The sequence below is a fragment of the Sus scrofa genome, chromosome 12, assembly GCF_000003025.6.
Source record: "Sus scrofa isolate TJ Tabasco breed Duroc chromosome 12, Sscrofa11.1, whole genome shotgun sequence".
Lineage (NCBI taxonomy): Eukaryota > Metazoa > Chordata > Mammalia > Artiodactyla > Suidae > Sus > Sus scrofa.
In genome coordinates, this window is record NC_010454.4 from 21,136,494 (window position 1) to 21,163,215 (window position 26,722).

General features: G+C 55.5%; 2 protein-coding genes across 2 annotated transcripts; both read left to right on the plus strand.

The window, feature by feature from the left end:
* LOC100515166 (keratin, type I cytoskeletal 13) lies at positions 2,803–7,063 on the plus strand. Its single transcript, XM_003131436.3, has 8 exons — positions 2,803–3,377; positions 4,451–4,533; positions 4,826–4,982; positions 5,129–5,290; positions 5,380–5,505; positions 5,602–5,822; positions 6,415–6,437; positions 6,759–7,063. Exons 1-8 carry the CDS (start codon positions 2,889–2,891, stop codon positions 6,860–6,862), a joined length of 1,365 nt encoding a protein of 454 aa, XP_003131484.1. The 5' UTR covers positions 2,803–2,888; the 3' UTR covers positions 6,863–7,063.
* Positions 18,926–25,965, plus strand: KRT36 (keratin 36). Its single transcript, XM_003131432.5, has 7 exons — positions 18,926–19,918; positions 20,845–20,927; positions 21,194–21,350; positions 21,904–22,065; positions 22,372–22,497; positions 22,663–22,883; positions 23,506–25,965. The coding sequence occupies exons 1-7, from the start codon at positions 19,460–19,462 to the stop codon at positions 23,675–23,677; spliced, it is 1,380 nt and encodes a 459-aa protein (XP_003131480.2). The 5' UTR covers positions 18,926–19,459; the 3' UTR covers positions 23,678–25,965.

A 26,722-nucleotide genomic window follows, 5' to 3' on the forward strand; every position in this document is an offset into this window, starting at 1 on the left:
GGAGAGATGAAACGGGGTTTCCAGGATGGGTGTCTGCCCAGCTTCCAACAGAAGGGATGGTGTGTGATCCCCGGTGTTCACTTTGGGTCAGAGGCAGGTATTCCTGTGACAAGGCATCCCGTACCTGGGGAGGGGAGGGGAGGGAGGGAGGCAGGTCCCGGCCACGTGGGGCTTTGGAGGATCTGTGGCATTGTTCCTCTCAGAGGCGTTGGCAGAACCTGCTCTTCAGCCCCGGGAGGATTCTCATTCCAGGCTTGGCAAGTTCCATTCATCACCTTGTCAGTTTTGATCCTCTACCGAGAGAGCTGGGGCTCCTGCTTTGGGCTGAATCACGTCTTTTCAGAGAGAGAGCGCTGAGCCATCAATTTGGGGCAGGAGGGCTGGGCGGGCTCAGGGGTCCGGCTTCGCTGTGGTCTTTGAGGCCCGCACCCTCCCCCCGGCTCTCTCCCTGAGGCTGACAGCCCCTGGGGAGATGCAGGCTCATGACCCTACCCACTGAAAACAAAGGTCAGGAAAACCCTGATTCAGACACCTCCTTTGTGGTCTTGCTGAGTCAGGGAAGGAGTTTCCAGGACAACCTCACCTGTGCCACCTCTCCCCAGTCCCTGGCCGACCCCACCCAGACCCTCAAGCTACTGTGGGCAGAAGGCCGCTCCTGGGAGGCTGATTAGGGCAATCCTAGGATTGAGTGAGTGGTGAGTCGGGGCTGGGAGCCCGAGTCCAGGGTCCCCCCTTCTCAGCCCTGGCACCTCTCCTATCCTGGGTTCCGAGAGCCAGTTCAGGGCCCTTTTCCTCCCGCCTGAGTGGTAAGGACTCCTCCAGCAGACTTACTCAGCAGACACTGCATTTTTAGCCACATCCCAGGCTCCTTGCCAGAGACCCTGGACCCAGGTCTTTTTTGTGCATGCGTGTGCACTTGTGTGTGTGCGCGTGTGCTTTTTAGGGCCACACCCTTGGCACATGGAAGTTCCCAGGCTAGGGGTCAAAGCTGCAGCTTCTGGCCTTCGCTACAGCCACAACAATGCCAGATCCTTAATCCACTGAGCACGGCCAGGGATTGAACCCGCATCCTCATGGATACTACTCGGATTCATTACTGCTGAGCTACAATGGGAACTCCTGGACCCAGGTCTTGGGTCACATCGTCCTATATGGGCTCACAAGCTAAGATGTGACTGAGGGGCTAGAAAGAGCCCCAACTGAGTAGCACAAGACGTCCTTTCTGCATGTGGCCGTGCCTCTGTGGCTGCTGCCGAAACGAGGGGACTAAACAAATGGGCCAGGCTGATTTAGAGCCTCTCAACCTTGACACTGGGGACCTTTTGGGCTGGAGAACTCAGGGTGGTGGCGGGGCTGTCCTGGGCTCTGGAGGAGGTTTGGAAGTGTCCCTTGTCTCTACCCTCCAGATACCAGCAGTGTCTCCCTGTTACGATAACCACCGTGTCCCCAGACACTGTCCAATATCCCCCCCCGGGGGGGGGCACACAATAGAGAATTGATCTATGGTGACAGAGCTGGAATTGTGGTTATGTTGGGGACCCAGAGTGTACGGGGGGTGGGGTGGGGGGCACCTGACCTGGAAAAAGTACAGCGAGCTTTATGGGGGCTGCAAATGCCCTGGGTGGTGGTGACACAAGTAAACACAAGCTTCCGACTTCATACATGGGTAAAAGTGTGTGAAGCGGACACTTACGATTTGGGCATTTTACTGTGTAAAAAATATTCCTAAAAAATGAGCCTGAGTGTCAGGCAGAATCAGATTTTGGCTTCGGCCCGGACTCTGCCCTTCAGGCTCAGTTTTCTCCTGTGGAAAACGGGGATAATTGCAGGATCCACTTACAGTGTTGCTGCAAAGATTAAAGAGGCGGTTGCCATCAATTTCTTAGCCCAGTGCCTGCTCGTGGTGAGGGATCTGAGGGCATTAGCTATCGTAAGGTGTAGGGTTGCTGGCTCATTCTCTGCCTTCGTTCCCCCAGATGTGCTGGATGGTCCCAAAGACCCCTTGCCAAGGTGATTTTTTTTTGTGTGTCTTTTTTTTGCCATTTCTTGGGCTGCTCCCTGTGGCACATGGAGGTTCCCAGGCTAGGGGTCTAATCGGAGCTGTAGCTGCCGGCCTACACCACAGCTCACGGCAACCCTGGATCCTTAACCCACTGAGCAAGGTCAGGGATCGAACCCTCAACCTCATGGTTCCTAGTCGGATTCGTTAACCACTGCGCCATGACGGGAACTCCGCCACTGTGATGTTATCTGATGGCCTTGGAACCATTTTTTTTTTCTCAGCCTAAACCCTTTCAATGCCATTGATTCTACAGGACCAAGCAAAGTGTGTCATGATGGCGGGGAGCCTGGAGGAGAAGAAATGCAAAGGATGATGAACCTTCCATGTGGAACTTTTAGAACTAGGAAGAAGCGGGGCAGAGGGCTGCGGTGACCTCGCATACCTGGTGGCTGCTTTGCAGCCACCCGTCCTTGGCAAGACTCCCTGGCTTACGGGTGCAGCTCTGTCCTCGTCCTAACATTGGGTGGGGCCAGGAGCCTGTGCGAGGGAGTTCTCTAAGTGGAGAGGTGAAACAGAATTCAGTTGTCAAAGGACAGTCTCAAGTTGAACACTGTTTTCCTCTGAATCATCCCTTTTGTGAAGGATTAAAAAAAAAAAGCCCCCCCCACCCCAAAGGCACAACCCACCCTGGAAAGTAGAGGTCGCTTAGCTTGTGGGAAACAGACATGCACTTGGCACTAGTCAGAGGGTGGGGAAGGGAGGAGGGAAGATGTCCAACCCCCTGGATGATGTTTAAAAGGCATCCACTCTGGGGTAGAGCCACAGTCCTCGGCCAGGCTAAGCCAAGCTCCTGCTGCACCTGCTCTCTGCCCATCTTGCTCCCACCATGAGCTGTCGCCTGCAGAGTTCCTCCGCCAGCTATGGAGGTGGCTTCGGGGGTGGCTCCTGCCAGCTGGGGGGAGGCCGCAGCATCTCGACCTGCTCATCCCGGTTTGTCTCTGGGGGATCCACCGGGGGCTACGGGGGCGGTGTAAGCTGCGGCTTCGGTGGCGGGGCTGGTAGTGGTTTTGGAGCTGGCTTTGGAGGCGGCTTTGGCGGTAGCTTTGGAGGTGGCTTCGGAGGTGGTGTCGCTGGGGGTTTTGGCTTCGGGGACTTCGGGGGTGGCGATGGCGGCCTCCTCGCTGGCAACGAGAAGATCACCATGCAGAACCTCAACGACCGCCTGGCCTCCTACCTGGAGAAGGTGCGCGCCCTGGAGGAGGCCAACACTGACCTGGAGGTGAAGATCCGTGACTGGTACCAGAAGCAGAGCCCCAGCAGCCCGGAGCGCGACTACAGCCCCTACTTCAAGACCATCGAGGAGCTCCGGGACAAGGTGAGCCCTCGTAGGCTGAGGAGGCTTCCTCTGTGCAGGGCAGAGCCAGAAAGACCAGGGAAGGCAGTTCCCCGAGGGGACCCGAAGATGCAGGGTGGCCCGAATTCTTGCCCTCCCTGTGGCGAAAAATCTAGTCTTTTACTTCTTACCAAGCCTCTCTCCTGAGATGTTCCCAAATGTGTTTTCTCCCACGATTCCTTTTTATTGTTCTTCTGCACGCCCAGATTTTTTTTTTTTTAAACTGCTTTCCGAACAGTTATGTCATTAGTGACTTGAGTACTATAATCCTAAACCACTGGGTTATTTGGAATCCATGACAGTTTAAAAAGCCACTCAGGATGACAAAAATCAGCAGAGAAAAGGGTACATGTGCATTCATTAGTCCGGGAACACTAGTTGGCAGGAGGCCCCTTTAAACGGTGTTCTCAATGGGCCGTGACCAGGTGGGGAAGACGCAGGCAGAGGCTTAGGCAGTGCCAAGCTTCGATTCTCTCTGTCGAGGCCTGTCCATCACGCTGTGATGCCAACTTGTTGCAACAGAAGTCCACCTGCCAGGGCTGAGTCCCAGCTCCGTGGGGTGGGTTTTAAATGCTCTGGAACACAGATGTTTTGACAGGAAATTCACATGGATGGGGGTATTTGTTGGAATTCCTCTCTGCTCCAGGGGGAGGCCAAGCTCCTGTGAAGTTACTATGAACTGTGGGGAGAGCCGGGCTGATTTTCTCCTAATCTGAAGGAGAAGGGAGGCTCTCAAGACAGCAGCCTCGAGAGGAAGCTCGTCTGAGGCTGCGGGAGGGACTAACCACCCATGTTCCTTTGGGGTTGCTTCCCATGACAGTCGGGTCTCCCCACCATGAGCCCCTGTACAGTGCTAGCCCGACGGAACAAACCAGAGGCACCCGCCCTGTCCCTCACTTTACAGAAGAGGAACTGGGGCCCAGAGATAACTGCCTTGTCCCAGCTCAAAGGGGCAGCGAAGAGGCAGAGGCTGACAGCCTCCTGTCCTGCCCACGTTTCTCGGTCCCCGCCCCAAGCGCGTGGACCCTCCAGCGGTGCCCTTCTGTATTTTGCAGATCCAGGCAGCCAACATCGAAAACAACCGGGTTGTTCTGCAAATTGACAACGCCAGGCTGGCTGCGGATGACTTCAGGCTCAAGTGAGTTTCTTCCCCTTTCCTCGTAGCTCCTGTTTTCTTTTATTTCATTCATTTATTTTGTTGCTGATGGGATGTCTTTTATTTTATTTTTGATTGTTTTAAATGAAAAAAAAAAACATAGAGTTGACTTACAGCGCAGCAGCTCTTGTTTGAGACAAGCGCTTCTCTGAACAATGAAACCAGAGCATCCCAGGACTGCAGGTCCTGGGGAAGCAGCAGAGTCCTTGCAGGGCGAGGGGAGGGTCTAAGGCCATTTCCAATGTTGTTTCTTTCAATGGAAAAAACCCTTTAGGTATGAGAACGAGCTGACCCTGCGCCAGAGCGTGGAGGCCGACATCAACGGCCTGCGCAGGGTGCTGGATGAGCTGACCTTGACCAAGACCGACCTGGAGATGCAGATCGAGAGCCTGAACGAGGAGCTGGCCTTCCTGAAGAAGAACCACGAGGAGGTGAGGGAGGAGGGGGAGGCGAGCATGGGGAGGCCGGCTCAGCCCTCCACCCTGGCACCTGGAAGCACTTTCTGGAACATGCCAGCCGCATTCAGCGTGGAGGAGAGGGTGGGGGCGTCACACAGCTTTCTGTCTCATCCCCACAGGAGATGAAGGAGTTCAGCAACCGGGTGGTCGGCCAGGTCAACGTGGAGATGGACGCCACTCCCGGCGTGGACCTGACCCGCGTGCTGGCGGAGATGAGGGAGCAGTATGAGGCCATGGCTGAGAAGAACCGCCGGGAAGCCGAGGAATGGTTCAACAAAAAGGTCCTTGGCCCTCTCAGCCCGCTGAGCCGGGGGCTGCCAGGGCCTTCCTGCCAGGCTCCTCCATCACCTCTGTCTTGCTTGCCTTCCAGATCGAGGAGCTGAATAAGGAGGTGATTTCCAGCACGGCCCTGATCCAGACCAGCAAGACGGAGATCACGGAGCTCAGGCGAACACTCCAGGGCCTGGAGATCGAGCTGCAGTCCCAGCTCAGCACGGTACCCCTGCCGTCCCCTGCCTAGCGGCCGCCCCCTCTAGGCCTCCCCCCCTGGCCTGGCCCCCCCCTCAGACCTCCTCCTCTGCTGTCCCACCAGAAAGCGGGACTGGAGAACTCGCTGGCCGAGACGGAGTGTCGCTACGCCCTGCAGCTGCAGCAGATCCAGGGCCTCATCGGCAGCATTGAGGCCCAGCTGAGCGAGCTCCGCAGCGAGATGGAGTGCCAGAACCAGGAGTACAAGATGCTCCTGGACATCAAGACGCGGCTGGAGCAGGAGATCGCCACCTACCGCAGCCTGCTGGAGGGCCAGGACGCCAAGTAGGTCACGTGGAGGAGAGTGACGGCAGGACCTCAGAAGGCAGAGAGGGCAGGGCCTTGGGGCTCAGGCCTTGAAGTCTGGGAGGGGAGAGCACCTGTGGGTGCTTCAACAGCCTGGACCGAGACCCAGGACCAGAGCTCCCTCCTTGTCCCCTGGAGTCAGACTGTGGGGACATTGCCTTTCATTGCTGATTTGGGCTTCCGGATTAGACGGGCAGGACTGGGGGCCTTGGGGAAAAGATCTCATATTGGGAAAGGATTAGCTTGGATTCAGGTCAGCCCGACAAAGCTGAGATTTAGCTGCCTTCAGACTACGGGCAGGTACCAGGGGAGGGGGTCCAGTGAACCAGAAGGTGGATAAAACGTCTAGCAAACGCCCTATGACATCTTCTCCTGAGGCTTTGCAGACAGATAGATGGACAGGCATCTGAGGTTGCTGCCCCGTGGGCTCGGGACACAGCTGGGATAAGAGTCCAACCTAGCGGGAGGGGGGGGGCCGTCCAACTAGGGATCTGAGTTGCTCCCTCGGAGGACAGTAAGCAACCGTTCTTGGTTGCCTTCTGCTCACGGCTGCCTCTCTCCTCTCTCCCAGGCTGACCGGCTTCGCCACAGGAGGTAAGGAAGGAACTCAGTGGGAGAGAGAGGCAGGCTCAGGTCCTGCCCTGCCCCCCCGGGGGTGGGGGTGGGGGGCAGTGCTGGGCTCCCCAGTGTAGGGAGGGAGGGGGCCGGGGCAGAAGGGGTCCTTCGCTGCTCTGCTGTCCCTTCAAAAGGGATGGCTGCGCCCCACAGACCCCCAGGGCTGTCGTGGAGAGAGCCCCCATCAAGTAACCCCTCACCTGACCCATCGGAGGTTTGGGGCCCTTCTGGGGGCCTGACCTGGCCTCACATGGGTCTTCTCCAGCAGCCTGAATGTCTTTTGCTCCCTCCGTTTCCCAGGAAACGTCACCCACAGCGCCACCATCACCGCGAGCACCACTATCTCCAGTAGCGGTAGCAGCAATGGCCCCACACGCCGCACTTTAGAAAGCAGCAGGTCTTAAATTGGCCAGGCAGCCCCTCCCTCTGTCTTCAGCGCCCCACGAAAGAGGAGAGAGCTGACAGTCCTCCCCAGGGCGGGTGCATCCTGCCCTTCTTCGCAGAGTCTGCTTCCTCTTCTCCCTGACCTGGCTCCTTTGGTTTCTTGGCTTCTCTCCTAGAAAGGAAAGATCATTCAATAAAGTTTCCTGCCTTTTGCAAACACATTTTTGACTCTGGTCTGGTTTCTGAGGGTGGTACCTGCCAAGGCCCTGATGGGGGCTGTGGGTGAGTGGGTGCGGCTGGGCGGAGAGGCTCCCCCGACGGGGCCGACGGGGCCCGGCCCAGAGAGCTCCCAGATGGGAAGGGCCCACCATCAGCCACGGGTGTAATAATGACAAACACTGGGGACACAGGTGGCTCACGGAGAATGGCACCCAGCAAACAGGGACAATCGGGGCCAGTTCAGCACCCTAGAGGGTGCCGAGTAGTAAGGCAGCAACGGGGTTCCAGTAGAGCCAGGTGACGGGGTGATGCGAGGAAGAGGTGCAGAGGAGGCAGGATGCAAGGGGCTAGCGCGGGGCTGAGTTGGGGAGAAAGAGGCCCAGGACCCAGCCCCACGCCCACCTGGCTGCCTCCCTGCTTCCTGCGGAGAGAGCTTCCTTTTGAGACAATGGGCCCCCAGACCTGCAGTCTTCCGGCCCCTTGGCTCCTTCTAAAGTCCTGCCACTCCAGGCCACTCAGTGACTAGTTGCACGACCCAAGGAGTCACCTCGGCCTGCGCTGACCTTCCTCCCAGCCTCCCCTCCGCTCCCCTCTCCCCCCTGCTTCTCTGGACATCCCAGCTCAGACGTGCAGCCTCCTCATGCTCCGATTACTCCTTATGGTGACAGGTCCCCTGGATTCTGATCTGGGCCCTCATGAGTTTTTCCTCTTCACCACCATCCCTCCGGCCCCCGGCCCCTCTTGGGCCAACTGGGACATGTCCTCGGTCACAACTGCCAGCACGTTCAGATGATTCTCCAGCAAGGCCCCTCTCTTCTGTTCTAGGCTCACCTGCTCAAAGGAGCTGGCCATCACCTCCTAGGTCCACCTGCCTGAAGGAGCGCCCCTCTTTCTCCCAGCTTTGCTCCTTCCTCGTCCTCCATCCCAGAGGACCCAGAAACCAAACAGAGCTGCTGCTGTCGGCCTACACCACAGCCATAGCAACGCCAGATCCAAGCTGGGTCTGCGACCTAGGCCATAGCTCACGGCAACACCGGATCCTTAACCCCCTGAGCGAGGGCAGGAATTGAACCTGAGTCCTCATGGACACTATGTCGGGCTCTTAACCCAATGAGCCACAATGGGAACTCCTCTTGCCCAGTTTTAACTTTCTGGATGTGTTGCCATGGCCTCCCTGGCCTCCCTGCCTCCAGTTTGAGCTTCTCCTTCATCCATGCTCTACGCCCCTGTGCGGGTGATTGCTGGAAAATCCTCTGGGCTTAGAAGTGCCACAGTGGCTCCTTGCTGGCCCCGAGGAAAGTCCAGACTCCTCTTTGGCTGAGAAACCACAAGGAGCTGGCCTCTTCCTGCCTCTCTCTGGCCCTGAATTTGACCCTGGCTTCCCCAGCCCACCCCGAGGTCCTGCCACTCCAATCTGCTCCCAGCGACCCAGCCATGTGGCTGGATGCCCTTGTGCCATGAGTAACCCGGATCTGAGCTGAGCTTTCTCCCCTACTTCTCTTTGTTTCATCGGAGATCCCCAGGATTTTATCCAACATTCCGCCTGAGATGGACACCCCCTTGTCGGCAGTGCTGGGACAGCGTGGGGTACACTCAGGGGTTCGCCCGTCTGCGCCCATCTGCCCTGGCATCGACCGGGCGCTGAGGGGGGCAGTCCCGCCGGCTGCTGGGGCTCAGCCAAGGCTCACTGAGGGGAAAGAGCAGTGAATGAACAGGAGGATGCCTCTCGGAGGACGCCATCTGAGTCCTGCCATGGGGTTTTAGCCAGAGGACGGGGGGGGGGGGCGCCACTCTTGCCAACTACCCCTTCCTCTGCCCCCTCTCCACTCCCCCTCCACAGTCACCACCCTCATTCATCCTCTTCCTCCTCCTCCACCCAAGCCTGTCTGGGCTCCAGGCAGTTGGCTTAGTCCTTCAGGGGTGGCTCAGACATGGCCCCGCTCAGCTGGCTAAGCTGTTGAGGGGGGCGGTGTCAGGAGCAGGAGAGCGTTGCCCTCCCCTTATCCCAGATCCCACTCCTGCTGCAGAACAAAGTGTGGCTCAGCTCTCATCCCCACACCCAGAACGGTGCGGGGAGCTCAGACATCAAAGAGCAAGAAGAGGCGTTCCCGTTGTGGTGCAGCCGAAATGAATCCGACTAGGAACCTTGAGGTTGTGGGTTCGATCCTTGACCTCGCTCAGTGGGTTAAGGATCCAGCATGGCTGTGGCTATGGTATAGGCCGCAGCTGTAGCTCCGATTCGACCCCTAGCCTGGGAACCTCCATAGGCCGCGGGTGTGGACCAAGAAAAAAAGAGCAAGAAGACAAGGTTTCTACTCCCCAAACCCGGGTGCTTTTTTGCTCATCTATTTCGTCAGCAGCATTTACTCAGAGAACTGTGTACCAGGCATGGTGCTGGATCCTGGAGAGAAAGAGATGCTCAAAAGTCCCCCTCTGTCTTGAGGGACTTCAGGGACTGACAGGCGGTAGGAGGTGACTTCAATGACAATAAATTATTGCATCTTCAAAGGCTCACTCTCTGCCACAGCTCTCGGCTCTTTCCGAACCACTCCCAGGCTTCCTCTTTCATCCCCAAGGCCCCCTGCACTGCTGCCCATTATCAATGACCAATTATCAGAGGGCAGGGTGCCAAGGCCACGGGCTCTGGAGTCATGCCGCCCTGGTGTGTGTCCTGGCTCTGCCACATATTCTCCCTGTAACCCTGGCCAAGCCCCTTAACCCTGTGAGCTCCCTTTCCTACCTGCCAGGTACCACCTCCCTTGGAGGTGATGACAGTCAGGTGCTTAGAACAGCACAGCAGGTAGTACGTGCTCAATAAATAACGTTTCGCCGTTCTCTTTCCTTCGGGGCAGGGATGGTTTTGTTTTCACCATCCTCAAAACTAGGATGCGTTGCTGTGGCTGTGGCTGTGGTGTAGGCCAGCAGGTGTAGCTCCGATTCAACCCCTAGCCTGGGAACTTGCTTACATTGCAGGTGTGGCCATAAAAAGCCAAAAAAAAAAAAAAAAAAAAGAAGAAGGCAACCATTCAGCTCTGGAATCTGGGGCAGAAGTGAGGGTGTCACCATGGAATGTGCCTGTGGCATCCCCGTGCCCCAGAGCTCTGGAGAGAAGCGACTCCCCATGGCAGAGCTGCGCAAAGGTGGCTAATTGCTGTGCCGCCCTGTGACTCCTGGCTGCACTCTCACCTCCTCTGCACTCCCAGCAAGAGGCCCCTCCTTCTCCCTGAGGCTCCGCCCTGGGTGGAGGGACCAGTGTACCTCTGACCTCCCAATGGGGTTGTGTGTCCTGCCTGGGCCCTGCAGGGGGCAGGCTGAGTCCAGAAAGCAGGTCAGTGCCACTGGCCACCTGCTGCAACACAGGATGGAGGGACAGGACCCCAGACCTGGTCCTACCCAGGACTGGTCCCCAAATGAGGCCCCGTCCGGTCCCCAGCCTTGAGCGGGGCAGCTGGGCAGAGGGCTGATCAGGGTGTGGCTGAGGGCAGAGCTGTGGCTCCAAGAGCCCTCGGGTGCCTGTTGACCCTCTGTTTTGAGTGGCAGCCTTGAGGGTCCACAGAAGACCTGGAGCTGAGATTCGGGTGCCTGGGGCTTCCTGGCAAGGGGACTCGCACTTGCGGGAAGAGGAGAAGGCGAGGTCACGGGAGGGCTCTGTCCAGGGCTCTGTGCTGATGTTCTGTGCCAGCTTCTCCATATCAATGCCCGGGCCCTTCTTCTCCCCCTGCTTGGGTCAGGGCATCTCGGGGCTGCTGCAACCTGCCGCCTCTTGGATGGTGTTCCTGGAGCTGCTGGCGGCCCGCGGTGGAGCAGGGTATGCAGAGCAGCTTGTCTTGTGGGGAGGGTCTCAAGGATCTGAGCGCACAGCAGACTCTCCATCCCCCGCAGTGTTGGGGAGGGACGGGGTGGGTGGGCAACAGTTGGGGGTTGGGGGGATTGGGGCCAGTTGGTACAGAGCTGGTATTCACCCTCCTGGACCACTTTTTTTTTTTTTTTTTTTTTTTTTTTTTTGCTATTTCTTGGGCTGCTCCCGTGGCATATGGCGGTTCCCAGGCTAGGGGTAGAATCGGAGCTCTAGCCACCGGCTTATGCCATAGCCACAGCAACACGGGATCCGAGCCACGTCTGCAACCTACACCACAGCTCACGGCAACGCCGGATCGTTAACCCACTGAGCAAGGGCAGGGACCGAACCCGCAACCTCATGGTTCCTAGTCGGATTCGTTAACCACTGCGCCATGACGGGAACTCCTCCTGGCCCACTTTTATGAACACCCGTAATAACTCTGTGGCTTCTTTCATCTGAGCATCTCAGGAGTTTGAAAGTAGAATCCCCAAGTGGAAAGCATAGTTAATTACTGCCTGGAGCCCACAGTCTCATCTGCAGACGTGGTCGTTAGCAGGAAGATGGTGTGGTCGACGGCCCACTGGTCCCTGTAAACGCAGAGGATGGAATCCAATCAAACAAGGTGTTTGGGGAATTGGCTTTGTGGTTCAGTTAAGTGGTACCTGAATCAAGGGAAGCGGGAGACCAAGGTACCAGCTTCTTCTCCCAGTGGCTCTGGCCGTGCGTCTCCCACAAACCACCGGTTCTCCAAGTACAGCAGGGAGAACAGTGACAGTGCTGGAATTCTCCATCAAAGCTGGCTGGGTGGGTGGGGGAACTTAGGTTCTGAGTGGATCTGAACAGGATGCCCTGGACTCTTCCAGACAGGAGGGGTCAGCCAGGGCTGCTGGCCTGTAGGTGAGATGGAAGTGGCTCTAGGATGCGGAAGAGAGAGCTTGTTTCGGGAGAACTGGAGAGGTACGGCTTGGGATTGGGGTCAGGGTGACTCCCTGGGTCTCTCCACTGGCCAGAGAAATTTGGGGCAGCATCCTGGAGCCCTGGATCATTGCCAAAACCATATCCCAGCAGGAGAGAAAGTGCCTTTGTGTTCTGGGGGAGATGAGAGGTACCGGGGAGTTCTGGGTCTGGTGAAGGGGTCAAGCGAGGCCCATCCACAGAGCAGCATGTTGAGAGGCTGGATGCCCAGCAGCCTGGTAGCGCCCTAGAGTCTTTGGAGGAGCCAAAGGATGTGGTCACATTGCCTGCTGTCCTAAGTCCCCTAGCGTGGGCTCTGGGCCCTGCAAAGGGGCAGCCAGGGAGCCGGGGAGCCCCCCGTGGTCACTTAGCCTGTGCTCAGACTGTGCTGAGTCTGGGGACACCTGGCGACAGCAGCAGGCAGGTGGAAGTTTGGGGCACGGGTCAGGGGAGCAAGCAATGGAGCGGAGAGGGACTTGCCAAATCTTGCCCAGGAAGATCTGAGTCACCATGGCAGCTGCCATCAGGGTGGAATGTCACCGAGGTGGCCAGGAGACAGAAAGGACCACTTAGCACTGTTCTTCTGAGTCCTGCCCGCCCGGCCTGTGAGGGCAAAAGCAGCCGCCCCTGAGATGGGGCTACGAAGGACAGAAAGTCACAATTTTCTAAGGGAAGCTGTTTCTGAGAGCAGCCCCCTGGGGTCACTGGTCACAGGGGGAGGATGGAAGGGACATTTGTGACTTGTTTGGCCAAGGTTCTCAACCAGTGAGGCTTCGTTACCGAGGATTACCAGGGAAAATGCAGGGCGCCTGGTTAAACTGGAATTGCAGATACCCAGTGAAAACCTTTAAAAAAAGTATATGTCCTAACTGTTGCATGTATTTTTATTTGCTAAATCTGGCAGCCCTGCCCTTAGCAGGTCGGCCAACCACCCTGAGCCTTTTCACCATCAAAACCCAAAGAGCGAGCCTTTTCTCAGAGTTGCTGGACAAATGAAACTGGTGCTTCCAAATGTCTTTAATTGCAGTTTGTTTTCCCTCCCCTAATGCTTCCTTCTACTTTGTGTACCTGTTCCCGCAGGTCTGTGCTAGGATCTAACATCAGCTGGCAGGAGGTGTGGCCGGAGCTTTTGATGTGGTTATTTGACACAGAATGTACAGTAACTCTGCTTTTCAGGGAGGGGCCTGAAGCCCAAGCGCTTTGTTGCTTGAACAAATTCTTTGATACTAAGAGAAAACACTGGCGTTCAGGGCAGTGAGATCGGTGTGGGTCTCCCTGTTTCTGGGTGACTTCTAGGCAGGTGTCTAAAATGTTAAGCCATGGGATCAGCATTGCTTTCTTTTTCTTTTTTTGCCTTTTCAGGGCTGTACCCGCAGCATATGGAAGTTCCCAGGCTAGGGGTCGAATAGGGGCCCACCCCACAGCCACAGCAACGCCAGATCCGAGCCACATCTGTGACCTGTGACACCACAGCTCATGGCAACTGGATACTTAACCCACTGAACGAGGCCAGGGATTGAATCCATGTCCTCAGGGATACTAGTCGGGTTCGTTACCACTGAGCCACAATAGAAATTCCCGGGATCAGAGTTTCTTAGATGCCTCTTAAGGGGGGAATTTCTGTGGGCCTGTATGTGTGGATGCCAAAGATGGGATGGTGGCAGGAGAAAATTGAGAAGATGAAACCCAAGCCAGCAGGACACTCTGACATAGTTACTGGGCTTTTTTTTTTTTTTTTTCCAGCATATAGAATTTCTCAGGCTGGGGGTTGAATCAGAGCTGCAGCTGCTGGCCTACACCACAGGCACAGCTTGGGATCTGAGCCCTATCCACAGCCTGTGGCAATACCAGATCTTTAACCCACTGAGCAGGGTCAGGGATCCAACCTGCATCCTCATGGATACTAGTTGGGTTCTTAACCTGCTGAGCCACCATGGGAACTCCAAGGCACTGGGCTTTTTGAATGGTCTCATTCCCCTTGGTGTCCCGTTGTAGGTGACCTGGCTATCCTAGGGTCCACTGCTTGCTTCCTCCGATGTCACCAGGACACTGTGGGTGCCGGCATGTTCTGACCACAGCCCAGGGGAGCAGGGCTCCTTGGGCACATGGTGATAGGTAGTTCCCAGTGCCTTCTGCATTGAAGGGCAAGCTCAGAGCTGAAGAGGAGACTCAGACTTGATTTCTTGTGTCTTTGCCCTTGGAGGAAATTGGCTTCCAGGTGGAAGCTCAGTTGAGGGTAGAGACCCCTTATTACCAAAGAAGGAGGTGCACACTTAGCTGTTGATTTTGAACTTGGTGGCCTTCCAAGGTGGGTTTAGGGAGAGTGGGGGTGTTTTCTGTTCTTGTAGCAGAATTCCCTCTCCTCTTCCTGGCCCTCAAACTGGAGTCACAGTTGTCAGAGAGCATTCTGTCAGCTCTGTGACCCCAAAGCCAGAACCTATGTCTGCAGTAGGTGGGGTCTGGGGCCTTGGGGAGCTTCTAGTGTAAAGGTCAGAGGCCAGAAAGTCCTGGCTGAGGGGGCCCCTGTAGCGCTGGACACAGTCCAAGCCACAGCCTCTTTGAGCAGCTGAGGTTAAGCCTCCGAATCAGCATCTCATGAAACAAGGGTGAGTGGTTTGTGCTCTGGAAATAGCATTCAACTGGGGCTCAGACGCACGGGCTCTAAGCAGAGTTTTGATTTCTTAAACTGAGAGAGTTCTGTTTATCAAGCAGGTTTCAATCCAGTGGTCACAATCCGGCAAATGTGGCCTTAAGAGCTCCACTCACCTTTGAAGGAAACTGAGGCTTGGAGGAAGCAAGTAGCAGGCGCTTGCTGGCTGAGTCCAGGCCCGGGGCCCCTGCGGTCCAGCTTGATAGTCTCTCAAAAGCCCAGTCTCATTTGGCTCAGTTGGCCAGAGAAGTCATTTCAGCCTGGACCTTGCTGGGATGCCTGACCAATGTCCTGGTGACAAGGTAGTGTCAGAATGGACCCTCCTGGGGACTGGCCTTGAGAGGCGGGGGTTACTATTGCTTCTGCCTTTGAAGGAAGGCTGGGAGGGAGCTGAGCCGTCTTGCTCTCCTGCTGGGCAGGTACGGGAGGATGGCAGGAATGAAAATGGCCCACCCAACTGGGATGGCATCTGAGACCAAACTAACAAACAAACAAACAAAATGGAGGCAGGCAGCTCTATCCAATCAATGAATCAGTTTATTACAGGGTAACATACTCCTGGGGAGGATGGGATGCACAGTGATCCAGAAGCATTTGTGGCTACAGCCCACACCCCTGAGGGGCCACTGGGACAATTAACTTAAGGTATGGGGATAGGGGCTTGGAGATAGGATGGGATCTCCTAAGTCAAGATTTAAGATAAAAATTTATGACAGATTTATAGGTAACTAGTCTCATGGGCACAGGGGATATGTTATAAAGGTTTTCATCATTGTTTAGGGTCTGACAGAACCTAGAGGCTGCCTGGTCCAAGTGACTATTAAACAATATCTATTAACTACAAAATTTTTGACTATAGGGAAGTGATTTACTGCCCAGTACAGTCCTGGGTAGGGTCAGAGGAAAGATAGGAGGGACTGAATGGGCCCAAGATGGGGTCAGTTATGCTAACGGCCATCCATTGACCTGGAGGCACAGGGAGACTGAGGATCATGAGGGCTTGCAAAGAAAAGAAAACCCAGTTATATCACTGGCTGAACCTCCGTAACTCCTCTTTGTTCTGTGGTCAGTGACAGAGAAGGGACAGTGGCTGATCAATGAGTCACAGGCACATCCAGGTGACTCCTGGCTAGGTCCAGGACACACCTGGACCTCAAATCCTATACGAGCTGACATGGATGGGACTTGAGTTCCCGTTGTCCAGGCCCTACCTGTTCAGATGGGGACTCAAGTGGAGAGTCTGAGGCAGAGCTTGGCCAAGAGACAAGGCCCCCTGACTCTTAGCCTGGTGTATTTCACTTTTTTTTTTTCAGTCAATTGTAGTTTTGATTCATGTTAGAAAGGATATCTCAGAATGGGACTCTACTTTGAAATAGCACCTGATGCATGGGTACCCCAGTGTACTGAACAGGTGCATTTTCTCGGGGGCTGGACCACCCTGGGGGTGGTGGGGGTGGGCTGAGTTGTCTCCAGCGATGAGCAGCCCTGCGTGTCCCAGATTCTCTCCTTGATCCAGGTAGAGGTTTTGTTCTACTCGGGCCTCCATCCCTCCAGCGAGGGTCTAGGCTGCTGTGATAGAACAGAGGGGTTCTGCCCATACACACTTTCCGAGAGGTGGCCTTGCAGTCGACACCATGGAGACAGGCTGGGAACCAAGGGTGACTGAAAGACCTTCTCTGGCCGGCGTGTCACCAGTGCCAGGAGAGTTACATGCCTCTCCTTATAGTCCTGGAGCCACTTGTCTGGACTTGGCCCATGGTGGCCCTTCTTTTAATTTTTTTTTTTTCTTTTTAGGGCTGCACCTGCGGCATATGGAAGTTCCCAGGCGAGGGGTCAAATCTGAGCTGCCTCTGTGACCCAGGCTACAGCTGCAGCCACCTGGATCCTGAACCCACTGAGTGAGGCCAGGAATTGAAGCTGCATCCTCACAAATACTATGTTGGATTCTTAACCAGCTGAGCCATGACAGGAGCGCCACGGTGGCCCTCCTGATGCCCAGGCTGAGTGATGGGGACACCGCTGGAGCCACAGACACCTGCTCATTCAGTCGCCTGGAGAGAAACCTAGAATCAGCTTCCGATATGAATTACACAGGGGAGGGATTAACAAGGCAAGGAGAACACTCACTCGGAGGCCCAGCAGCCAGACACCCCAAACAGGGGAGAGCTGAGTCAGGGGCTTTGGAGGGGCTGACTGCTGGACGAGCACGCTGTGTCACAAATGAGTTAAGTCGGGGTCTGTGGGTAAGAATGGGTCCTGATGTGACAGCCAGACTCTGCCCTAGTTGTCCTAGAAAATAAAAGGGTTGCTCATAGGAGGTCTGCTCAGAGCCCCAGCCCCTGTCCTGAAAGGGCCTCAACGAGGGGCAGTTTTGCTGCCCAGGGGATATCTGGTGACATCTAGAGACATTTTTGGGTATCACAACGGGAGGAGGGGGCTGCTCCCGGCATCCAGTGACAGAATCCAGGGATTCTGCTAACATGTCACAATGCACAGGAAGCCCCCCCCCCCAAATAGGCATTACATAGTCTATCATGTCCACGGGTGCTGAGGCTGAGAAACCTGGAGACGGCCCCCTCCTAGGCAGCTGTTGCTGAGGAGCCATTGCTGGGGCAGCCAACCTCTGGAGGGCTGAGGCCCCTGTGGTTGCTCCTAGGAAGGGTTGCCCGGCAGGTGCATTCCTCCCACCCCCCTACTGGGAGCCCATCAGGTGGCTGCCGAGCATTCTGCTGAGGTGTCCACTGGACTGGGAGAGGCCCATGCACCACAACTAACTCTCCTGAGTAATATCAGAGAGAAGCTTATAAAGTGTTTTAAGAGGTTGCTAAATTGCAGCTTCAGAAGCACATAAATGCATCTATAAACGCCGGCCGGCCCTGTTGTGTGTGCCTGCGTGGGAGAGGCGTGAACAGGTTGCTCAAGTCTTGGGAAAACCCACTTTGAGGGTGGAAGACTGAATTTACTTTTGGCCCTTAATTCTCAGGTTCTCCTCCCGGCTTGCTTAACTCTCCAGCTCCTGTCAGGTGTTCTCATTGTGTCCCTGTCCAAAAGATCTACATGCACCATTTCTGTAGCCTGTTTAGGCACCAGGAGGTGGGCTGTTCAGGGGCCTGATTCTACCCTCCCAGCTGCAGGGAACTGGGGACCACAGAGGAAGCTGCCCCACTTGAGGGGTCACAGCCACGACCCTTTTCCAGCCATAGCCACAAACCATCACCAAAAACTGTGCTCTTCGCCAGGCCAGCATTTCTACAGGACCTGATGGTTTTCAAAAACACTTTTACTTCTGTCCTTGTTTGACCCTCCTTGTATCTGTGTGAAGCAGGCAGGGCGGGCTGACAGTCTGCTGTCCCAGCGAGGACACTGAGGCTTTACCAGGGAGGGAGCGATGTGCTCGGCATCGCGGGATAGATTATCAGCGGAGCCGGGGTCTGAACCTAGGTTTCCTGTCCCGATATTCTGGGTGCCTGCACTTGACCTTCATGGTGTGAGAGAAGCAGTGGGACAAGGGCACAGGATTCGGGGTCCAAGAACTCTGATTTCAGATCGAAACTCTGTACTTACTGTCTGTTCATCTTGAGTAGGCTGCTGCTTTTTATTTTTCTTTTCTTTCCCTTTCTTCTCGCCTTCCTTCCTCCCTCCCCCACCCTTTCTCTCTCTCTCTCCCTTTCTCTTTCTCTTTCTTTCTTTCTTTCTTTCTTTCTTTCTCTTTCTTTCTTTCTTTCTTTCTTTCTTTCTTTTTCTTTCTTTCTTTCTTTCTTTCTTTCTTTCTTTCTTTCTTTCTTTCTTTCTTTCTTTGTTTCTTCCTTCCTTCCTTCCCTTCTCTCTCTCTCTCTTTCTCTCTCTCTCTCTCTTTCTTTCTTCAGCTGCACCTGCAGCATATGAAATTCCTAGGATAGGGGTCGAATCAGAGCTGTAGCTGCCAGCCTATGCCACAGCCACAGCAACTCAGGATCTGATCCACATCCGAGACCTACACCATGGCTCACAGCAATGCCAGATCCTTAACCCAATGAGTGAGGCCAGGGATTGAATATGCATCCTCACAGGCACTATGTCAGGTCTTTAGCCTGCTGAGCCACAATAGGAATTTCTTCTTCTTCTTCTTCTCCTTCTCTTCTCCTTCTTTTAAAATAAACCATTCTAAGTTTCAGTTTGGCACTAGTAAAATGGAGACAGTATTGGTCACCTCCCCGGATTGTTGTGAGGTGTAAATGAAATAACTATGAGCCTGGCACATGACAGATGTTCTGTGAATTTTACTTCCCTTTGCTCCTTTTCTTTTCCTTTCTTTCTTTTTGTCTTTTTAGGGCCATAGTCTTGGCATGTAGAAGTTTCCAGGCTAGGGGTGGAAACAGAGCTGCAGCTGCCAGCCTACATCACAGCCACAGCAATGCCTCATCCTTAACCCACTGAGTGAGGCCAGGGATGGAACCCGAGTCCTCATGGATACTAGTCAGGTCATCACCACTGGGCCACAGCAGGAGCTCCCCCTTTGCTCCTTTACCTCCCCCATGGCCCAGTCAGAAGTGAGCAGCTCTCAGGGCTGGGGGTAGTGGACGGAGGTGACAAGCGGGCAGGCGGGTCTCCTCAGGGGAAGGCACGCAGAGAAGGCAGGCACCAAATGTCATTTGTGGGCCACTCCCGATTTACGGGATCTGGTGCAAAGACTTTGAAGAGGCAATAAAATTCCTGCTAGGAAATGACAATAATTGAGAGTCCTGACTTAGCAAACTAAATACCCCATTTTTTTTTTTTTTAACAAGGCAAGGGATTCTGGATGGGTAGCAAAAAATCGCATTCTAATGAGATTAGCTTCCTGGAATAGGAATAGTCTTTCCCAAGAGCAGCATATGCCCACACCCCACAGAAAGTGTATATAAACGCCCCGAGAGGCCACGAGAGCCCAGAACCTGAGCTCCTTGCGAAGCTACCACCTACTCTGCGAGCATCATGGCCACCCAGTTCTGCTCTCCGATCTTCTCCTCCGGGTCCGTCAAGGGCCTCTGTGGCACATCAGGTGGCATCTCTCGGGTGTCCTCGGTCCGCTCCGTGGGCTCCTGCAGGGTCCCCAGCCTTGCCGGCGTCGGGGGGTCAGCCTCCTCCATCAGGCTGGGCCTCTCCGGCTTCGGGAGCTACTTGCCTGGTTCCTGCCTGTCCTCCGGGTACAACTCCTCCAGCTTTGCCGGGAGCGGGGGCTGGTTCTGCGAGGGCGCCTTCAATGGCAACGAGAAGGAGACCATGCAGTTCCTGAACGACCGGCTGGCCAACTACCTGGAGAAGGTGCGCCAGCTGGAGCGGGACAATGCGGAGCTGGAGAGCCGTATCCGGGAGTGGTACGAGTCTCAGATCCCGTACATCTGCCCAGACTACCAGGCCTACTTCAAGACCATTGAGGAGCTTCAGCAGAAGGTAACGGGGACCTGGTCCCTCTCCAGCCCAACCCCCCAGCCCTGTTGGGGGAGCTGCTTCATCCTGCTAAAGATGGGACGGTTGCTCTTGGGGGATTCTCTCTTGTATCGGGACCAGCTTTTCTCTTTAGAGTCTTGGTTTCCTGGGAGACCCAGACCTCTCTGCGGCTGGGAACCTCCCTTCCCTTCCAGCCATTCCTCTAGCCAGCCATCCCCCCTCCCCTTCTGTCTCAGCCATGGGAAGGGCCATTCCACCCACCAAGTCCCTGCTGGACACAAGCCGGCGCCTGATGCCTTTCAATCCTTTCACTTATTAATTCCTCATCTTGGAGTGATGGAGCTCCCTGGGCCCATTTAAAGACGCACAAGTGAAGGGAGTTCCCATCGTGGTTCAATGGTAACAAGCCCGACGAGCATCCATGAGGATGCAGGTTCCATCCCTGGCCTGGCTCAGTGGGTTAAAGGTCTGGTGAACTGTGGTATAGGCTGGCAGCTGAAGCTCCTATTTGACCTCTAGTCTGGGAACTTCAATATGTTGCAGGGGCAACCCTAAAAAGACCAAAAAAAAGAAAGAAAAAGATGTAGAAATTGAATTTTAGGGAGGTCCATCAACTTGCCCAAGATCACCCAGCCTGCTAGTGTTGGATGCAGAACCCGAATCCAAGTTGGCCTAGTTCTCTCCACTCACCCTGGTGCCTCCCTCTGTGCTGCTCTGGGGACTGCAGATGTCAGGAATGATGGCTCCTGGCACTCCTGTGTCGCCCTTCCCCGGACTGATGCTCCTTCTATACCTGGGCTCAGGGCTCGGGGCTGGAGACGCCGAAGGTGTCAGTGGTATTTAGAAGCAAGGCCTCCGAAAGCTGGCCTGCCCCTCCCACCTGCTCCCACCGTGCTTTCCAAGCTCATAGGATGCCCCCTGTTCTCCAGATACTGATAACCAAGGCTGATAACGCCAGGCTGGTCCTGCAGATTGACAACGCTAAACTGGCTGCTGATGACTTCCGCACCAAGTGAGTGGCCTGATCTGGGCAGGTTGCTGTGCTGTTCTCTTGCCTCTGTCCCCTGCCTCTGGGAGCTGGTTAGGGGATAGTGGGGCCAGATGGAGCTGTAAGTGGGAACCGTGGCATCAGCTCTGGGTCCCTTCTGGGTCAAGGGAAAGGATCATTGTGCTGCTGACCCCACGTCCTCAGCCACTGCAGCTGAACAGCAAGGCAGTGTGTGCTCTGCCTGTGCATGGCTGCTTTGCCGCAGACTCGGCAGGGTTCTGTGCCTGCAGGTACGAGACGGAGCTGGGCATGCGGCAGCTGGTGGAGGCTGATACCAACGGCCTGCGCCGGATCCTGGATGAGCTGACGCTGTGCAAGGCTGACCTGGAGATGCAGGTGGAGTCCCTGAAGGAGGAGCTGATATGCCTCAAGAAGAATCACGAGGAGGTGAGGCTGGTGCAAACTCCTGACGTTTCCCATCGAGCGGGGATCCCCTGCTGACCCCTGGGGATGACCTCTGTGACAGTTGTCTCCACAGTGACTCCATCTGATGTTTATTGGTGGCTCACTGTGTGCCAGGAACCATAGGAAACACTTTGCATTTCATTCATGTTCCATGTCATCCTCATGATCATTTCAGGAGGTAGATACCATTACAAACTCCATTTTACAGATGCAAAAACTGAGGCACAGATGGGTTGAGTCACTTGCTCAAGGTCACACGGATTCCACACACCTGCCATGACACTAACTCTCCATTTGGACCATAGGGCCTGGTGACAATTCTATTTGCCTAGTGTTTGCATCATTCCTTTACTCCCTCAAATCCTCTGTGGAGGTAGTTAGAGGAGCATGAGGCGATGGAGGCCCAGAGAGGTTAAGTATCCTGTGTAATGTCACACAGCTGCAACAGAAGGAGGAGGGTTTTTAACCCAGATCAGTCGAACCCATATCCAGCATCCTTTTCACAAACTTACACCTTCTCGCCTCCTCTCTGCAGGAAGTCAACACACTGCGATGCCAGCTTGGGGACCGACTGAATGTGGAGGTGGATGCCGCTCCCCCAGTGGATCTCAACAAGATCCTGGATGACATGAGATGCCAGTATGAGGCCCTGGTGGAGAATAACCGCAGAGACGTGGAGGCCTGGTTCAACACCCAGGTGGGGCCAGCCAGCCCAGAACAAACTGCTGGTGGGGGGTGGAGTGGGGTCACCCATGACAGTAGTTTTACTTGCTCTGATATATGCTCTGGGTCCTCTCGTGCTTTTCTTTCTTTTCTTTTCTTTTCTTTTTTTTGGCCGCCCCATGGAGTTCCCAGGCTAGGGATCGGATCTGAGCTGCCGTTGTGACTTATACCACAGCTGAGGCACACTGGATACCTAACCTACTGTGCCGGCTGGGGGTCAAACCTGCATCCCAGTGCTGCAAAGATGCCACACTGGAATCTCCCTCTCCTGCTTTTTCAGACGGAGGAGCTGAACCAGCAGGTGGTGTCCAGCTCCGAGCAGCTGCAGTGCTGCCAGACAGAGATCATCGAGCTAAGACGCAATGTCAACGCCCTGGAGATCGAGCTGCAGGCCCAGCACAGCATGGTGAGTGTGCTCTGCCCGGGCAGCCAGCCCCCGATCCACCAGGCCTGGTTGTCGTGGGGCATGATCACAAGCGGTTCGCTATGCCCAGGGCTGGGGGGGTCTCTGGGTGGGATGCCCTGGGTGGGGATCCCTCTCACCGGCAGTGCTTCCTCTTTCCCATCGCAGCGGAATTCCCTGGAAGCCACCCTGGCGGAGACGGAGGCCCGCTACAGCTCACAGCTGGCCCAGATGCAGGGCCTGATCAGCAACGTGGAGGCCCAGCTGGCCGAGATCCGCTGTGACCTGGAGCGTCAGAACCAGGAGTACCAGGTGCTGCTGGATGTCAAGGCCCGGCTGGAGTCGGAGATCGCCACGTACCGCCGCCTGCTGGAGGGAGAAGACTGCAAGTGAGTGGCCCGTGGGACCTGGAGTCCAAGCTCGGGGAAGGGCTCACCTGGACCCAATCCTCAGTGCTGCGGGGAGGGCGTCAGTGCTGAAGGTCATTGCGCAGGTGAAGGGCGACTGATCAGAGCCTCTGGAGAGAGATTCCTTCCAGCTCCCAGCTTTGCATGTTCATGGGGAGACAAGCTGGCTCCACTCACAGCGCTTCTCCAGCCATTGGTTTTGGCTGGGAGTTTCTGGTCTTGATTCCTACAGCCCTTGGGGGTTTCAGAGGCACTGTCTGAGATCATTTGTCCTTGTCACCCACCTATCTCACTTGACCCCCTGTTTTTTTTCTTTTTATGGCCGCACCATATGGAAGTTGCCGGGCTAGGGGTCTAATCGGAGCTGCAGCTGCCATGGCAACGCCGGATCCGGGCCTCCTCTGTAAACTACAACACAGCTTGCGGCAACGCTGCATCCTTAACCCACGGAGCGAGGCTGGGGATCAAACCCACATCCTCACCGACACAATGTTGGGTCCTTAACCCACTGAGCCACAACGGGAACTCCTCTATGTATGTCAAACATGAATGTCAGTCCAATGGCCAATGCCAAACGCACCCTGACTCAATCTCATTTCCTCAGGCTGCCTGCTCACCCTTGTGCCACAGAATGCCAGCCTGCTGTTAGAGTTCCTTATGTCTCCAGCGTGCCCTGCGCCCCGGCTCCCCAGCTCAGCACCCAGATCCGCACCATCACGGAGGAGATCAGAGATGGGAAAATCATTTCCTCCAGGGAGCATTTGCAGCCTCTGTAACCAGCCCAAGGGGCAGGCCCTGGCCCATAGGTCAGAGGACACCCCTGTGGGTCCCGGCTCTCAACGACCCCCTCCCCCTTCCTTAAAAGGACTCCCCGCTCAGCAGAATTTTCTACCAAAATACTTCTTAGGTTGTGTTTCTGGCTTTAACTGCTTTTAAGCTGTGTAAAACTGGGCTGCCCTGGAAACTTACCCAATAAAGTGTGTTCTCTTGGCATAGCAACCTGGCCTCTGTCTATTCTCTGTGGTTAGTAAGTGGGGGTGTTTGATCAGGGCCTTGCTGTGAAGGTGTGGATTTTGGTTTCAGGTCTGGCTTCTCCGAGGGATAGGAAGTGCCAGGGGGATTCAAAATAGTTCATAACTGGGATACTTCAGGGCCTGGTCCATGAGAACAGATGACAGCCCAATCTGGATGGCTGCTGGCCATAATCTACAGGCTTGGCCCTGCCCCGGGCACCGCCTGGGGTGGCCCCAGAGGAGGCAAAGCCTCCCAAGCTGTCCTCCCTGGTGGCTCCGCCTGGATCTGGTGATTCTCTCTTCCCTTCAGTTTCTCGTCCTTATTCAGCTCCTATCACACTCCTGGCCCCCTCCAGGCCTGACACTGGGGACAGTGGAGGAGAAGGGGTTCCAGGGCCACGCAGAGAGGCAAACTCCAGGCAGCCAGCCTGGGTCAACCTCCCCAGGGAGGGGCGTCGGGGGAGCTGGGGGATGCAGGCGGGAGGGCCCGGTGAATGCATATCCCTGACACTGGACACAGGGCTGAAGTGCAGGGCGGCAGGGACAGTGAGGTGGAGAAGATGGGGCCAGACGTGGATTGGCGGGGGAGGCGACAGTCAGACCTCACTGTGGAGCAGAGTCCAGAGTGTCCTGGACTCCACTGGCTGAGCCACACTTGTCTGGGCATCAGGACTAACAGTGCCTGGCCATGCTCTCTGATCAGAGCAGCTGGCCCGTGAGAAGCCTGTCCTGCTTCATTCTTTAGTTGAGACTCTAGGCCCAGAGGGGGCAGTGGCTTGCCTCAGGCCATACAGAGGTAAGTGGCAGGGAGGAGGCCATTGCTCAGCTACTCTTTTTTTCCTTTTCTTTTTCTCTTTTGCGGGCGCCCCCTCCGCATATGGAAGCTCCTGGGGCCGGGAATCGACTCTGAGCTGGAGCTTTGATCTACACTATAGCTGCAGCAGTGCTGGCTCCTTAACCCACTCGTTGTGCTGGGCCAGGGATAGAACCGGCACCTCCACACAGACAAGCCAGATCCTTAACTACTGTGCCACAGTGGGAACTCTTGCTCAGCTCTTCTGACTCTAACTTGGAGGCTCTTCCCAGCACATGGGTACTGTGTCACCCCCAACCCACCCCTGACCCCTTCCCTCACTTTGTTACTTCTGGGCTCTCACTTGAGCCCAAGACCCATGGGAAAGACCCACAGTTCTGCTCTATGTCACCAGGTGTTTGGTGCCAAAGATGAATCTTGGACCTGCTGAACAAGCCAGAGGTGCAGCAAACACATCTTGGACCTTAGGAGAAGATGCACTTCGGCTGAGATGGAGTAGCTGGCTCAGACCCTGGGTCTTTGTGCTGAAGCCATGTCATGCGACCTCGCTGGTCCAGCTGGCACATCTGTGCAATGGGGCTATAGGAGGCTCCAGTATGTGCACAGCACCAGGGAAGTGGTAGCTATGAGTGCTGATGTTAAACGAAGAGTCCCTGGGCTGAGTGGCAGGTGGGAGATCCCACTGGGTGAGTCGAAGCTCTTCGCTTAGTTGCAGGGCAGGATTCGGTGGGGCCAATACTGCGGGCCAGCAGCACCCTCAGAGCTGGACAGTGAACCCAAAGGGCTTTGGGGCAAGAGGCCAGACAGGAGGGCCAGTCCATATGATGTTAGCCCTGCCCTGCTGCTCTCTGAGCTCCGCACTCCAGCTCTAGGGCGTGAGGTCTGCAATTTCTGCTTCTGCCTGAGGCTCAGGCATGCGCAGGGCGCACTGCACCCAGTTTGCTGGTGCAGACATAGCCAGGGAGGGGCAGTGGGCTCAGTCTCTGTTCCGGCTCCGGCAAGGGAGTGGCAGACACTCCACACAGGCTTGGGACCAGACAAACAATCATGCTATCAGGTCCTCCAACTGCACAGTGTGCTCCGTGCTTATGCGCACTCTGCGCTGCAAGCGTGCATCCTCAGCCTCGTGATGTGCATTCAAACAGCCTGTGTCTCGGGGCACTTTATTTAGTAGCTTTCTTCACCATTTTTTTTTTCTTTTTATGGTCGTACCCGTGGCACATGGAAGTTCTGGGGCCAGGGGTCGAATGGAGCTGCAGCTGCCAGCCTACACCACAGCCACAGCAACACTGGATCCAAGCAGCATCTGCAACCTACACCACAGCTTGTGGCACCGTGGGATTGTTAACCCACTGAGCGAGGCCAGGGATCGAACCCCCATTCTCATGGACACTATGTGGGGTTCTTAATCTGCTGAACCACAAGGGAACACCCTCTTTAGCTTTTTGTCAAATTGTTCAGAGCGCCTACGTTGGTTAAGGAACCCCTGCTCTCAACCTCACCCAGGTCTGTAAGTGAGTTCCAGTTTCTACCTCTTGTCGGCGTGCGTGCTGTTTGGAGCGGGCATTCACACAGCAAGCGGCAGGCTTAGGACCCCCTTCTCAGCTGTTTCAACTCCTATGCCATCGCTCTTTTCTCGACATCAACAGAGAAAAGATATATTACATACGATCGAATTTCCCCAGAGTGAAGAGAATAGTTTCTTTCAAGGCAGGGTCCTCTTCTTTGCACTTTCCAGCTCCGGTGTCTGGCTGTCTTTCTCATTCACACATAATCAGATCAATCCATCAATCAACAGCTAAGAACTGAACACCCTGTGCATGGGAAAACGCAAGTGTGTGGGTTTATCTAGGGAAAGCGGGGGTGGGGAAGCAGCTGGGCCAAAGAGGGGGCATCACGCATTGTTCCCTGGTTGCTGGTGGCGCAGCTGTGGAGACACACCCTATGCACCACCACACAGCCCCAGGGATGGCAGGTGTGTGTGGTGGGCTGGC